The sequence below is a fragment of the Macaca mulatta genome, chromosome 1, assembly GCF_049350105.2.
Source record: "Macaca mulatta isolate MMU2019108-1 chromosome 1, T2T-MMU8v2.0, whole genome shotgun sequence".
NCBI lineage: Eukaryota > Metazoa > Chordata > Mammalia > Primates > Cercopithecidae > Macaca > Macaca mulatta.
Window position 1 is genome coordinate 205,188,306 of NC_133406.1, and position 14,856 is coordinate 205,203,161.

The 14,856-nt window shown below is 40.8% G+C and overlaps 1 protein-coding gene across 1 annotated transcript in view; it reads left to right on the top strand.

The window, feature by feature from the left end:
- Nucleotides 1-3,121: 3,121 nt before the first annotated feature.
- Nucleotides 3,122-14,856, top strand: part of PSMB2 (proteasome 20S subunit beta 2) — a 38,073-nt gene continuing 26,338 nt past the window's right edge. Inside the window, exons 1-3 of the mRNA NM_001257425.1 lie at nucleotides 3,122-3,315; nucleotides 8,112-8,234; nucleotides 12,858-12,928. Of these exons, the coding sequence (NP_001244354.1) occupies nucleotides 3,225-3,315; nucleotides 8,112-8,234; nucleotides 12,858-12,928 (285 nt within the window). The 5' untranslated portion in view covers nucleotides 3,122-3,224. The remainder of the gene's footprint in view (nucleotides 3,316-8,111; nucleotides 8,235-12,857; nucleotides 12,929-14,856) is intronic.

Here is a 14,856-nt window from a genome sequence, read left to right on the forward strand (position 1 = left end):
AGGAAAGGTCTGGAAGGATACAGACATTTGGTGGGTGGTTACCTTTGATGGAAGGAAAGGTATTTAACTCTTTATTTCTTCTATATTGTTTGTGTATGTGTGTATATATAGTATAACTACGTACTTTTTGCAATTAAAAAAACACACAAACATACACAATGAGAGAGAGAGAGACCTACCCCCTCCAAGTGGTATTTAAGAAAAGAATCTTTCTAGAATGATGGATGCAGCTGTGTTCATAGTGGATGGTTGACTTAATGACCTCACTTGCCCCTGGCATTCATCCCATGATTAATAGGCTGCCTCAAACTCCTCAGGCTCTGTGTTCCTTTATGAGCAGGGAGCTGGAAGAATCATTCAGAATAAAGTAAGTATTACAATTTCTGCAGAGGCAAACGAATTGCATAGTTGTGTTTGGAGATACAATTGCAACTCTTTTCCCATTTCTCAATAAGCTAATATGAAGACTCAGTTGTAGATGTCAGAAACCCAATCAAGAAATATTTCACCTTTTTTTTCAGAATTGCTTCAAGATATAAAGGAATGGCTGGCTTTTTTTTTTTTATTAGAAAAAATACAAATAATACATGAGCATTGTAAAAATTCAAACAATACTCATGTGTATAAAATAAAAAGTGAAAGTTCTCCCTTCAAATTACACTCACCAGGGTAATAACTGCATATAATTTGACACTAGAATACCTGTAAATAAGTATTTACAGGTATTTCCATTCATTTTCAAATATTCATCATTAAACAAAATGGCATCAGGCTACAGATAAAAAAGCATTTTTATTTTCACTTAATTTATCTTGGGCCATGGAATATATAGGTATATTTAGATTTGTCTCATTCTTTTTATGGGTGAACAATATTCCACTGTGACTGTCCAATTTTTTTTTTTTTTTGAGACAGAGTTTTGCCCTTGTTGCCCAGGCTGGAGTGCAGTGGCGTGATCTCAGCTCACTGTAACCTCTGCCTCCTGGGTTCAAGCGATTCTCTTGCCTCAGCCTCCTGAGTACAGGTGCCTCCTTCACGCCCAGCTAATTTTTTGTGTTTAGTAGAGACCGGGTTTCACCATGTTGGTCAGGTTGGTCTCAGGTGATCCACCCACCTCGGCCTCCCAAAGTGGTGGGATTACAGGCATGAGCCACCACACCCAGCCCAACGTCTCCACTTTTAGACATGTAAGTTGGTCCTCTTTTGTGTTGTTTGTGTTGTAGTGCTGCAACACTAACTATCCTTTTTTTTTTTTTTTTTTTGAGACGGAGTCTTGCTCTGTTGCCCAGGCTGGAGTGTAATGGTGTGATCTTGGTTCACTGCAACCTCTGCCTCCTGGGTTCAAGTGATTCTCCTGCCTCAGTCTCCCCAGTAGCTGGGATTACAGGCGCATACCACCACGCCCAACTAATTTTTGTATTTTTAGTAGAGACGGGGTTTCACCATGTCAGCCAGGCTGGTCTTGAACTCCTGACCTTGTGATCCGCCTGCCTTGGCCTCCCAAAGTGCTAGGATTACAGGCGTGAGCCACTGTGCCCGGCAACACTGAATATCTCTGTACACAAATATTAGGACAGTGTGTACAAACATGTCTTCTGGACATATTCAAAAGGTTATGCACACTTAATTTTAACAGATATTAAAATTGTTCTCTATAAAAAGGTTGTACAACTTAGAACCTTACCCCTAATTTATACTTTCTCATTGTTTCTTATTTCACATTTTCCTAATTACCATCTAGGTTGAGGATATTTTCATATTTATTGGCCATTCGTGTTGCTTCTTTTGTGAATTGTTTTTCTTAAGTCTTTGGTCTTGTTTTTTGAGACAGAGTCTCTCTCTGTTGCCCAGGCTGGAGTGCAGTGCCGCAATCTTGGCTTACTGCAACCTCCGCCTCCTGGGTTCAAGCAATTCTCCTGCCTCAGCCTCCCGAGTAGTACAGGCGCCTGCCACCACACCCAGCTAATTTTTTGTATTTTTAGTAGAGATGGGGTTTCACCATATTGGCCAGGCTGGTCTCGAACTCCCGACCTCTTGATCTGCCCGCCTCGGCCTCCCAAAGTGCTGGGACTACAGGCGTGAACCCCCGCGGCCTGCCGGGTCTTTTAAAAATGATATTGCTCCCCCCGCCCCCCTCCCATTGGTTTGTAGGAATATCTTCTAAGTTATAGATATTAACTTTTTCCTTTTTTCTGTCTATAAGGTCCAAAATAGTAACTATTTCTACAATTGAAACATCCTCAACTTACATTTATTGTGGAGCATGAGAATGACTTTCACCACATAGAGACTTGTAATCTTATGTAGTCAAATCTGTCACGTCTTTTCTTATACTGCTTCTGGGTTCCCTGTCACACTTAGAAACACATCTCTTCCAAAAATTACAAAAAAATTTTTTACTTTTTCTTCCATGTTTATATCTTTTTTTTTTTCTTTTTTTGAGACGGAGTTTTGCTTTTGTTGCCCAGGCTGGAGTGCAATGGCACGATCTCGGCTCACGGCAACCTCTGCCTCCCGGGTTCAAGTGATTCTCCTGCCTCAGCCTCCAGAGTAGCTGGGATTACAGGCGCCCGCCACCACGCCCCGCTAATTTTGTATTTTTAGTAGAGACGGAGGTTTCTCCATGTTGGTCAGGCTGGTCTCGAACTCCCGAGCTCAGGTGATCCGCCCGCCTTGGCTCCCCAAAGTGCTGGGATTACAGGCGTGAGCCACTGCGCCCAGCCGATTCTTACATCTTTAATCCAACCATATATTATTTTTGTGAAGGATGGAGGTAAGTCTCCCCTCAAGTTAATTTTTCTCCAATCTGGCTTGCAGGAAAGGGGTTTCTGGGGAGATTTTACTGAGCAACGTAGGGAAACGGCTGCCTGGCGACCTACCCCTTTTTGACACCCACACGTGCTCGGCACCTTACATACACTGCGTGATTTTATCCTAAAGCGAGTTTTAAAATCCCAGTGCGTAGACAGAGAAACTGGGCGTCACATAACGTAAGTGACCTGCACAGTCGGCGTCGGAGGAGACAAGCGCCGAGCTCAAGGAACCCGGCACCGCGCCCGCTTTCCAACCTCTCGCGACAGTTGTACGTCATTCGAGAGCGCCGTGGAAGTCGCGCAGCCGGCGTCGCGCCAATCTTCGCTAGTAGGTGCTGTCTCACCGGTGAGACCTGGAAGCCGGCGAGTCTCGCGCTTTGTCGGACCTGCAGCCCCTGGCCTCCCGCCACCATGGAGTACCTAATCGGTATCCAAGGCCCCGACTATGTCCTTGTCGCCTCCGACCGGGTGGCCGCCAGCAATATTGTCCAGATGAAGGACGGTGAGAGGAAGCAGGGGAGGCCCGGCCAGGCCTGGGGTGTCGGGGCGACCAGAGGGAGTTTGTCGGGGGTTGAATGTGTGCCAGGGAGGATCGAAGAGGTGGAAGCCGGCCTGCCCTGCCCATACTTACTTAATTAATTACTTTATTTTTTTCGAGATGGAGTTTCGCTCTTACTGCCCAGGCTCTAGTGCAATGGCACTATCTCGGCTCACCACAACCTCAGTCTCCCGGGTTCAAGCGATTCTCGTGCCGCAGCCTCCCGAGTAGCTGGTATTATAGGCATGCGCCACCACACCCGGCTAATTTTTGTATTATTAGTAGAGATGGGGGGGGTTTCTCTGTATTGGTCAGGCTGCTCTCGAACTCCCGACCTCAGGTGATCCCGCCGTCTCGGCCTCCCAAAGTGCTGGGATAACAGGCGTGAGCCGCTGTGCTCGGCCTTTTTTTTTTTTTTTTTTTTTTTTTTTTTAAAATAACGGAAGCAACAGGCAGACAAGTCTGGGGCCTTGGCATTTGCTCCTCCCGGGCTCCTAGGTCAGTGCTCTGCTCTGGCCTTCGCTAAATGCTTCTTGCTTGGTGAGAGTTGCCTAAAGGGAATCTGTTTATAAATGTTTAAGCGCCTGCCCAGAACCTGGCTCTCTAGATCCCCGAATCTCTTATAAAAGTTTCCTGTTGTCGCTAGTAATGAGGTTTGTTGGCGACATAAGGTGGGATCCTGGGGACAGTCAGACTGTGATACCAGAAGCTTGTCATTTTCTTTCCGCTGCCCGTATCTCCCGGTGGCTCCCGATTCTTCTTTTTCAGCTTTCCAGGACAATGGCTGCCAGGTTTTCCTTATATTTAAGTAGTTAATGGAGTTAGGAGATTGGAGCCCTGTCATTTATTTGCCTTATGACTTTGATTAAGTTATTTCGCAGTGCCCAGATTTCCTCATCTTTAAGATTAGCAATACCAAACTCACAGACTTGTCGGGAGGATTGAGTAAATGAGTTATGCGCAAATCCTTCGCACTAGACAGGTACTTAATACTAAGCATACACAGGTGCCCAAACATTTGTCAAATGAACATTAAGTCATCTGAACCAGAGCTTAATACTTTTTCAACAGTAGCACGTCTTTGATCAATTAAGGAAAACAAACTTAGATTCTGCAGGAAAAACAACCAAAATCTTCTTAAAATTATGTATTGAGTAATTTACTGTAGAGAGACGGTATAGTACAGTAGTTAGGGGCAAAATATCTGGACTCACTGCATAGGTTGAACCCAGGTTCTGCCTCATGTGACCTGAAGTAAGTTTCTCCAACTCCGTGCCCTAAAGCTAGCATCTATAAGGTGGTGATGTAATAGCACCTATCTTAAAAGGTTAATGAATTGATGGAAATCGCTTAACACAGCACCTGATACTTTATGAAATTCTATGATTAGTTTGTAGAAGTTTTGTTTGTAAGCTAGTCCTCCCAAAGGAGTGAATTTGTTTTGAGAGTAAATTTGTCCATTATTTTGAATTCTGAGGTCTTTGACAAGCAAGTGATTTTAGCATTAAGTCATGTCTAGGTAGAACAATAATCATTACCTTTACAGGTCTTTTGTTTCATCCCAAAAATGTATGTGAAATCACATTGAAAAGAAGAACGTGCTTTAAGCCTACTTATGTACACAGTACTTTTAGTCATTATAGGGGATGCAGTATATTACTTATAACCCATAGAAGAGTCCAAGACATTAAGAAAACAAGGAAATAAATACTGCAAGATGATTTTATGTGGTAAAAGAAGTATTACTAGTTAGTATTAGGTTGGTTTTTAAATTAATGAGTTCAAGAGCAAATCCTAAGTAATAAAAGAATGATCACTATGGTATGGGAGAAAGACGAATTTGAGTTAGTTCTTGAAAAATAGTTGGAAATCATTGCACTCCACACATTCTGATTTTCCCTATGGTCTTTCCTGGTATAAAAACATTTATAATATAAATTTTAGTATTGTATGATGACTTTATTTATTTTTGAGATGGAAGCTCGCTCTGTCACCCAGGCTGGAGTGCAATGGCGTGATCTTGGCTCACTGTGACCTCAGCCTCCTGGGTTCAAGCTATTCTCCTGCCTCAGCTTCCCCAGCAGCTGGGACTACAGGCACCCGCCACCACACTCGGCTAATTTTTTTGTCTTTTTTAGTAGAGACGGGGTTTCACCGGGTTAGCCAGGCTGGTCTCAAACTCCTGACCTCAGGTGATCCACCTGCCTTGACTTCCCAAAGTGCTGAGATTACAGGCATGAGCCACTGTGCCCGGCCGTATGATGACTTTTTTCTAATCATTCATTTAATGATGGAGCTTGTTTAGAGTAGGCAAGAATGCTGCAAAATAATAACCTTCTGGGACTCCTTTCTCCAAGTTTAAATGATAATACAACTTCTAATCAATTGTCCAGTATATCACTTTGTATAAACATTTTGATACTATAGAGTAGACATTTGCTGAGGACTGCCACCTTATTAAGCGGTAACAACTTGTGGTTTGCTTATGTGCTGCATTTCATGTCTCTTCTCTTGGCCTATGTAGAATTGCTTTTAAGTTACTCGAAGTACTCCAGCCCACACAGAATTCTCTCTTTTCTGAATTCCTATAGCATGTATGATCTGAGCTACATTATCTAACACTGAGTATCATAATATTGGACATGTATAGAATTCATTAATTTTTCTCACTTGTGAGTTAGACAGGGGTAAGTGATGTTATTAACATTTCGCACATCTGGAAACTGGGGCTTAGAGAGGACAAGTAATTTGCTGAAGTTCAGAGTGCCAAGTCCACGTCATAACCAAGGTCTCTTGGATTCTAGTCCAGTTGGTTTTCCACAGTATGACATGCTAATGTTGTTCATTTTGTTGTCCATTTGTTTCATGTATGTGGATCTTGTAAGTTCCTTGTCAAGAATCAGAAATTCCCCAGAGCTACACAGGCAGTTTCCTGTACAACTCAGGGGTCTCTTAGTATCTATCTCTTGTGTTTTTATTAAATATGTTGCCTTCTGCGACTCATTGGTCATAGTGTTTAAAAAACATTTTTGGCCTTGTATTAAGCTAATTTTAAAATGGAACAGGTTACTGCCTAGATTTTTAGCCTTTCTTCTAAGTGTGACATAAGTTCTTTGTGAACAAGCTCCCCCCTCAAATAAAAATAGCTTTTTTCTTATTTTAATGATATTGCCAACTTATTGAATAATGTTTTCTTATAAAAGTGAGGCATATTAAGTATAGAAGTTTTAGGAAATACCGATAAGCAAAAAGAAGGGAACAAAAACTGCCCATACTCTTACCACTGGCAAGCACTTAGCATATACCCTTCTGCTCCTTTTTTTTTGCATAGATAATATAAGCGAACGTTTTTCTCTTACTAATATTGCAAACTAACAGTCTTTAATGTAACCTGTACAACAAATAAAAGTGTGTTTGTTCAGGAGTTTTGAGGCAATTTGGTGCTATCTACAGGTGCATTTTGTGTGTTTTTTCCCTCCAAGTCTAAGAAGCCATATTACTGGTATCTACAACTCTGAAACACTTGTAAAGTATTTGACAGTAGCATTTTGTTCTTTAAATCCTATTAAAGGATTTTGACATTTCAGAAGCTTTCAAACAGGAAACATGTCTCCCAGGGAAGATTATTCAGCACTATTTGAAAAATGAAAAGTGAAAGTGAGAGTGAGATAGGAAGATTTAGGCCTTTTCTGAAGCTGCAGACTGAATGTGGAGTTTTCTACCTTAGGCAATAACTGTAACCTGAATATTTATCTATCTAATCTGAATGAGTCTGGTTCAGCTAGATAAGATTAGAGTATTAGGATTTTTGTGAGGTATTTTAAGTAGCTTACTGTCAAAATATTCACTAGAATTTTTGCTTTGGCAATCGTTTTAATTTTCTCTTTTTCTTTGGCAATGGAATTTGTTTACTTTTTAAAGTGATTAATATTCTCAGTTGATTTTCTATTCTTTCTTGAGATGGTTCCTTAATTTTAATTGTAGCATCAGTCCCTTTCATATATACTTTTGTGTGTGTATAAATATAATAACTAACATTTGTAGTTGTGGAAACATTTTAGGGCTTTGTTATCATGAGCCTAAAGATAATCGCCATTGGCTGGATTCCTTCAGTTTTTTCTGTTCTGTTCCTTGCATTTCAAATGCTTTTCAATGCTTTAACTTGTATTTTTAATTGGTAGCTTTCATGTATATTCTTCAACTGAAATTGACACTACACAATATGCTGATGGTTTAACATGAAGAATGAAAGAGATAAATTGATACCATTACCTATTAAAATCTTCTAAAAGCAATGATTAGTGAAATTATTCAATATACAGTCGTCCCTTGGTATCTGTAGGGATTGTTTCCAGAACCCCTGCAGATACCCAAATCTGTAGAAGCTTAAAGTTCCTTATATACATGGTATAGTATTTGCATATTACCTATGCAGATACTCCTGTGTACTTCAAATCATCTCTAGATTATTTATAATACTTAATATGACATAAATGCTATGTAAATAGTTGTTATACTGTATTGTTTAAGGAATAATGACCAGAAAAAAAGTCAGTACATGTTCAGGATAGATGCAAGCATCTATTTTTTTTTTTTTTCTGAATACTTTTGATCCATAGGTGGTTGAATTGTGGATTCAGAATCCACGGATATGGAAGGCCAACTGTAGTAATTAATAAACCTGTTTATGGTTGCATAAATAATGACTGTCAATTTCTGTTAAGGCAGTTTCTAACAGTTTTTTTTTTTTTTTTGAGCAGATCATGACAAGATGTTTAAGATGAGTGAAAAGATATTACTGCTGTGTGTGGGAGAGGCTGGAGACACTGTACAGTTTGCAGAATATATTCAGAAAAACGTGCAACTTTATAAGATGCGAAATGGTGGGTAAGACTTACGAGTTTTGGTTGGCATATTACTAGTTTACTAGGGCTGCCATTACAAAAGTCACAGACTGGGTGGCTTAAACAACAGAAATGTGTTTCTCACAGTTGTGGACGTTAGAAGTCAAAGATTAAGGTGTTGGCAGGGTTGATTTCTGAGGCCTGTCTCCTTGGCTTGCAGGTGGCCATCTTCTCCCTGTGTCTTCACATGATTTTTCCCTCTGTACTGTGTCCAGATTTCCTCTTCTAAGAATACCAGTCATATTGGATTAGGAACTCATTTTAATTTAATAACCTCTTAAGGATCCCTTCTCCAAATACAGTTATATTCTAAAGTACTAGGGATTAAGACTTCAACATATGAATTTCTGGAGGACAAAATTCAGCCTATCACAATTGGTTTGTCTTTAAATTTGAACTGAAAAATAATATTCTTTAAGACTTATGTGGTCATATTTTCATTTCTGTGTTTAAGAAGTTGTCCAGACCCTAAAGATTCTAATCCGTCATAAAAGATTTTCTACAAAAATCCTAGAGCAGAGAACTATTGTAACACTAATAGTTGGCAGTTATAACACCATCGGGCTGACGTGATGACTCACACCTGCAATCCCAGCAACTGGGGAGGCCAAGGTGGGAGGATCACTTGAGACCAGGAGTTTAAGACTAGCCTGAGCAATGTAGTGACACCTCATCTCTACAAAAAAAAAAAAAATTTTTTTTTTTTGAGATGGAGTTTTGCTCTTATTGTCCAGGCTGGAGTGCGATGGCGCAATCTCAGCTCACTGCAACCTCTGCCTTCCAGGTTCAAGTAATCCTCCTGCCTCAGCCTCCCAAGTAGCTGGGATTACAGGCATGCACCACCACACCTGGCTAATTTTGTATTTTTAGTAGAGACAGGGTTTCTCCATGTTGGTCAGGCTGGTCTCAAACTCCCAACCTCAGGTGATCCACCCACCTCGGCCTCCCCAAGTTCTGGGATTACAGGTGTGAGCCACCACGCCCAGCCTGCCACAAAAAAATTTTTAAAAATTAGCTGAGTGTGGTGGCATGCATCTGTAGTCCTAGCTACTCAGGAGGCTGAGGCAGGAAGATCGTTTGAGCCCACGAGGTCGAGGCTGCAGTGAGCTATGATTTTGCCACTGTACTCTGGGAGGCAGGAAGACTCTGTCTCTCAAAAAAAATTTTTTAAACCAATCAAAAAAAAAAACTAACACCCTCTTGGAGGTAGGGATGGTAGTATCAGACTTTTTAAGTGTTAGATATTTCAGAGGATGTGGTTTGAGTTTAAAAGTATCTGAATCCGGCCAGGCACAGTGGCTAACAGCTGTAATCCCAGCACTTTGAGAGGCTGATACGGGAGGATCACTTGAGGTCAGGAGTTTGAGACCAGCCTAGGCAACAAAGCAATACTCTGGCTCTATAAAAAATAAAAAAACTAGCTGGGTGCAGTGGTGCATCCCCATAGTCTCAGCTACTCAGGAAGCCGAAGTGGGAGGATCGCTTGAGCCCAGGAGTTCAAGGTCTCAGTGAGCCGTGATAGTGCCACTGCACTCCAGCCTGTGTGACAGAGTGAGACCCTGTCTCAAAACAAGCGAACAAAACAATCTGAATCTCAGCATTAAAAAACCTAAGTAAACCTTGGCTTTACTATTTTTTATGTGATAAGTCATTTATTTTCTCTGGGCCTTTATTTTCCTTATCTCTGAAATGAATTATAATACTAATGAATAATACATATGTAAATGTTCTGTAAACTTAAAGTATTGTGTAACTAACTGTAAGTATTTACTGTGTCTCCAAAGGGTTCTACCTTACTCTCTGGTAGGTTTCCTTCTAGAGAGATAATTAGGACTTTTGTGAAGTATTTTGTGAGCTCTCTCTGGGGCTAATGAACTGTTATCCACTGGGAAAGCCTCCCTAGCAAACAATCCTAGCCACTAGGCCTCTGATCCAGGAACGTTTGTAGTGGTGGTCTGGCAGAGAAAACCTTGTTCAACTTAAACTTCACAGTTCAATAACAATGTTATACACTGCACTGGTATAATATGGAGCTTTGAAGGAACTTAATTTGAATATACTTGCATGTGTAAAATGACCAAAGATCTATTCACATGGTTTTTTGGGCAGTGGATTTATCATTTGTATTCAATTCCATAAATATTTTTGAGGGCCTCTTCTATGGTAAACATTCTGCTTAATACTTCAGAGAATTCAAAGATGAATAAGGCTTAGTCCCGACATTCAGGAACATAAAGCACATGGTACTTACGTTTACTCAGGTTTAGAATATTTCAAGAATTCTGCTTTTTTTCCCCAGTGGTTCCACTTTTTGCCTGCATAACAAATGAGGCATGTCAGTAATGCTTCTGAAGTCCATTAGGTACTGTATTACTTCACTGGCTGTCCTGAGAGAGGAAGAGGAGTGAACAAGAGGAGCAAGAGTTGTTTGTTACTTGGGTTTTAGGGTCTAAAGTCAGTGCACAGAACAAAAACTGTATTTGGTTAAAATTGCCAAGTACAGTTTTGTGTATGTAACTGTATAGAGATTCTTATATAAGTTAAAGAACTGAACTAAAATAAGGGAAAGAAAGAGAAAATCTCTATGCAGATAATCAGGCTTGACTTTTCTGCCTTTAGGATAATGGTTAGATCGTTAGAGATGTTTAAGGGGTTAGGTAAAGAATTGAATAGTATTCCCACTTGTCCAGGTTCCTTCTTTGTTTTTTTTTTTTTTCTTTTTTGAGTCAGGGTCTCGTTCTATTGCTCAGATTGGAGTGCAGTGGCGCAGTCTCAGCCCACTGCAATTTCCAACTCCTGGGCTCAAGTGATTCTCGTGCCTCAGCCTCCTGAGTAGCTGGGATTACAAGCATGCACCACCATGCCTGGCTAATTTTTTGTATTTTAAGTAGAGACGGAGTTTCACTATGGTGGCCAGGCCGGTCTTAAACTCCTGTCCTCAAGTGATCCACCCACCTGGGCCTCCCAAAGTGCTCTGGGATTACAGGTGTGAGTCACTGTGCCTGGCCTCTTTTTTTTATCTTTTTTATTATTATTTTTGTTGTTGTTGTTGTTGTTGTTGAGACAGGGTCTCACTCCTATCGCCTAGGCTGGAGTGCAGTGGCACAATCATGGCTCATTGCAGCCTCGACTTCCCAGGCTCAGGTGATGCTTCTACCTCAGCCTCCCAACTACCTGGGAAAACAGGTGTGTACCACCACCCCTGGCTAATTTTTATATTTTTAGTAGAGACGAGGTTTCACCATGTTGCCCAGAATGGTCTTAAACTCCTGGGCTCAAGTGATCTGCCTGCCTCAGCTTCCCCAAGTGCTGTGATTACAGGCATAAGCCACTGCGCCTGGCCAAGGGTTGCTTTCATTATGATTTAATACGCACTAATAGACCTGTGAGGATAAAGTACAATAATACATGTGAAAACACTCAGCATGGACCCTGAAACATAGTTGCTGCTCAATAAATATTTGTTAGGATTTTAATCTGAATCTCTCCTAATTTGACAGTGGTATTTAAAATGTCGTAAGCAATTACTTAACCACACTGCTGTGTGTCTTTCCGTACTGACATTTTCTGTGTGGGCCCACTGAGTTATGGATCATTCTTGTGCCTTTTGGCACTGGTCCCATTCTACAGGGGGATTAAGCTCCAAAGTGAATGCATTATTACATGCATATCTGATGCTGTTCCTCTGGATTGTACCTTTGTTGGTATGACAACATTTATTTTTGAAGTTTTAACACTTGAGATACTCTGTTTTTAAAAATATTGCAGAATGATGGAAATGTTCTTTTCCTGTGGCTTGTACTTTTGAAAGTCATATTATACTTCTTAATAAAGTTACATTAAAATTCTTTTTTAATAAACTATGACTCAGAGGTAGTCCTAACTTCTAGCCTCTCTTTTCCCAATATCCTTTTTGTTCCTATTTTCATTTTTTTAGGGACAGGGTCTTGCTCTGTCACCCATGCTGGAGTGCAGTGGCACAATTATAACTCACTGCAGCATTGAACTCCTGGGCTCAATTGATCCTCCCCACTCAGCCTCCTGAGTAGCTGAGACTACAGGCAGACACCACCATGCCTAAAAATGAAAACAATTTTTTTTGAGATGGGGTCTCACTGTGTTGCCCAGGCTAGTCTCAAACTCCTGGGATCAAGCGATCCTCCTGCCTTGGCTTTCCGAAGCTCTAGGATTACAGGCATGAGCCACTGTGCCTGGCCCCCAGTATCCTTTTTAAAATAAACTTTTAAAAAATTGGCATCTAAGACATCTTTCTTTTTTTTCACTTCCTGTGTATTTGTGTCCCTTCTACAGTGGAAAACACAGTGTGTTGATGAATGAATCGTTTAAGAAAGACTGCTACAAGTTTCATTCCACTATAGAACTGGTTCTGTTTGTGGCCAAGAATTGCTGTCAGTACTAACCAGCTATTTCATAGCTGTTGCATGAGGAAAGGGACTAGAGTAGGATTGTACCCCTCAGTCTATATGCTTTGTTTACTCTGAGTGTACAAAAGATGGTGGGCTTTAGGAAAAAGGGTAGTGAATAATTTGGGGCACTGTTATTCCTTCTGCTTTAAGTATGACTCTTTATCTCTTCTACCAGGATATGAATTGTCTCCCACAGCAGCAGCTAACTTCACACGTCGAAACCTGGCTGACTGTCTTCGGAGTCGGGTAAGTAATATATCAGACATTGTTAGATAAGAGCAGAAAAATCCTTTGTGCTTCTTTTACATTCTCGTTATATATGAATAGTATTTTTGCTCTTTTTTGGCCTTCCAGAACCCTTCCTGTTGCTACTTGTTCATTCTTCAGTTCAACGTCTTTGTACACAGTTGTTATTAATAGTTACAGCCCAAAGGGCAAATATTCATTCCCAGAGAATTGGTTGGGACACACCAATATGAAGGCCAGTGATAACCTAACCTTTTTTTTTTTTTCCCCTAAAACTGTTTTTTAGAGCAGTGTTAGGTTCACAGCAAAATTGAGAAGAAGTATAAAGATTTCCCACATTCCTCCTCACCCACATGTGTAGCATTCCCCATTATCAGCATCTTCCACCAGGGTGGTACACTGTCACAAAGGATGAGCCTACATTGACGGTAATCAACCAGGTCCATAGTTTACATTAGGGTTTACTCTTGCTGTTGTGCATATTATGAGTTTGGACAAATGTGTAATGATAAGTATCTACCATTACAGGATACGGAGTATTTTTCACTGCCCTAAAAATCCTTTGTACTCTACTTATTCATCCTTCCCCATCCCTGCAACTCCTGACAACCACTCATCTTTTTACTTTCTCCATGGTTTTGCCTTTCCCATCATGTGATGTAGTTGGAATCATGGATTATGCAGCCTTTTCAGATTGGCTTCTTTTATTTGGTAATACACATTTAAGGTTCCACTATGTCTTTTCATGGCTTGATAGCTCATTTCTTTTTAACACTGAAAAATACTTCATTGTCTAGATGTACTGCAGGTTATTTATCCATTCACCTGCTGAAGGACATCTTGGTTGCTTCCAAGTTTTGGCAATATGAGTAAAGCTACTGTACACATCCATGTGCAGGTTTTTGTTTGAACGTAAGTTTTTTTGCATAAATACCAAGGAGTGTGATTGCTGGATCATATAATAAGAGTACATTTAGTTTTTTCAAAGTATTTTTGTAGCAAACCATATTACTTAATAGCTGTGGCTGAAAGTCTCTATGTGTTAGTGAAAGCAGAACTTTGAAAATAATAATTCAGATGTTTTTTATTTTTATTTTTTTTGAGACGGAGTTTCACTCTGGTTGCCCAGGCTGGAGTGCAATGGCGCGATCTTGGCTCACCGCAACCTCTGCCTCCTGGGTTCAAGTGATTCTCCTGCCTCCATTTCCCGAGTAGCTGGGATTACAGGCATGCGCCACCACGCCCAGCTAATTTTGTATTTTTAGTAGAGAGGGGTTTCTCCATGTTGGTCAGGCTGGTCTCGAACTCCTAATCTCAGGTGATCTGCCCACCTTGGCCTCCCAAAGTGCTGGGATTATAGGTGTGAGCCACCGTGCCTGGCCAATAATGTGGATTTTTATCTTGAGATTATTTATCTGTGTTTCTCTTTTTTTCTTTTATTTCTTTCTTTCTTTTTTTTTTTTTTTTTTTTTGAGACAGGGTCTCACTCCAGTTGCCCAGGCTGGAGTGTAGTGGTGTGATCTCAGCTTACTGCAGCCTCAACTTCCCAGGCTCAGGTGTTTCTCCCACCTCAGCCTCCCAAGTAGCTGGGACTACAGGTGTGCACCACCACACCTGGCTAATGTTTTGTGTTTTTAATGGAGGCAGGATTTCACCATGTTGCCTAGGCTGGTCTTGAACTCCTTTACTCAAGCAGTCTGCTGGCCTTGGCCTTTTATAGTGCGGGGATTATAGGAATGAGCTGCTGTATCTGGCATACTTACCTGTGTTTTTCTATGACTTTTTCCCAAAGCATACAGCATTGTTCCTCCTTGCTTATTCTAGCCTTGTTGCCATTCTAGAGCTGTCTCAATTTCATCAACAGCATGTTAAAAGATGCAACACTAAGTTAGGGATTGAATGCATTAAAGATTGTGTTGGATGTGCTA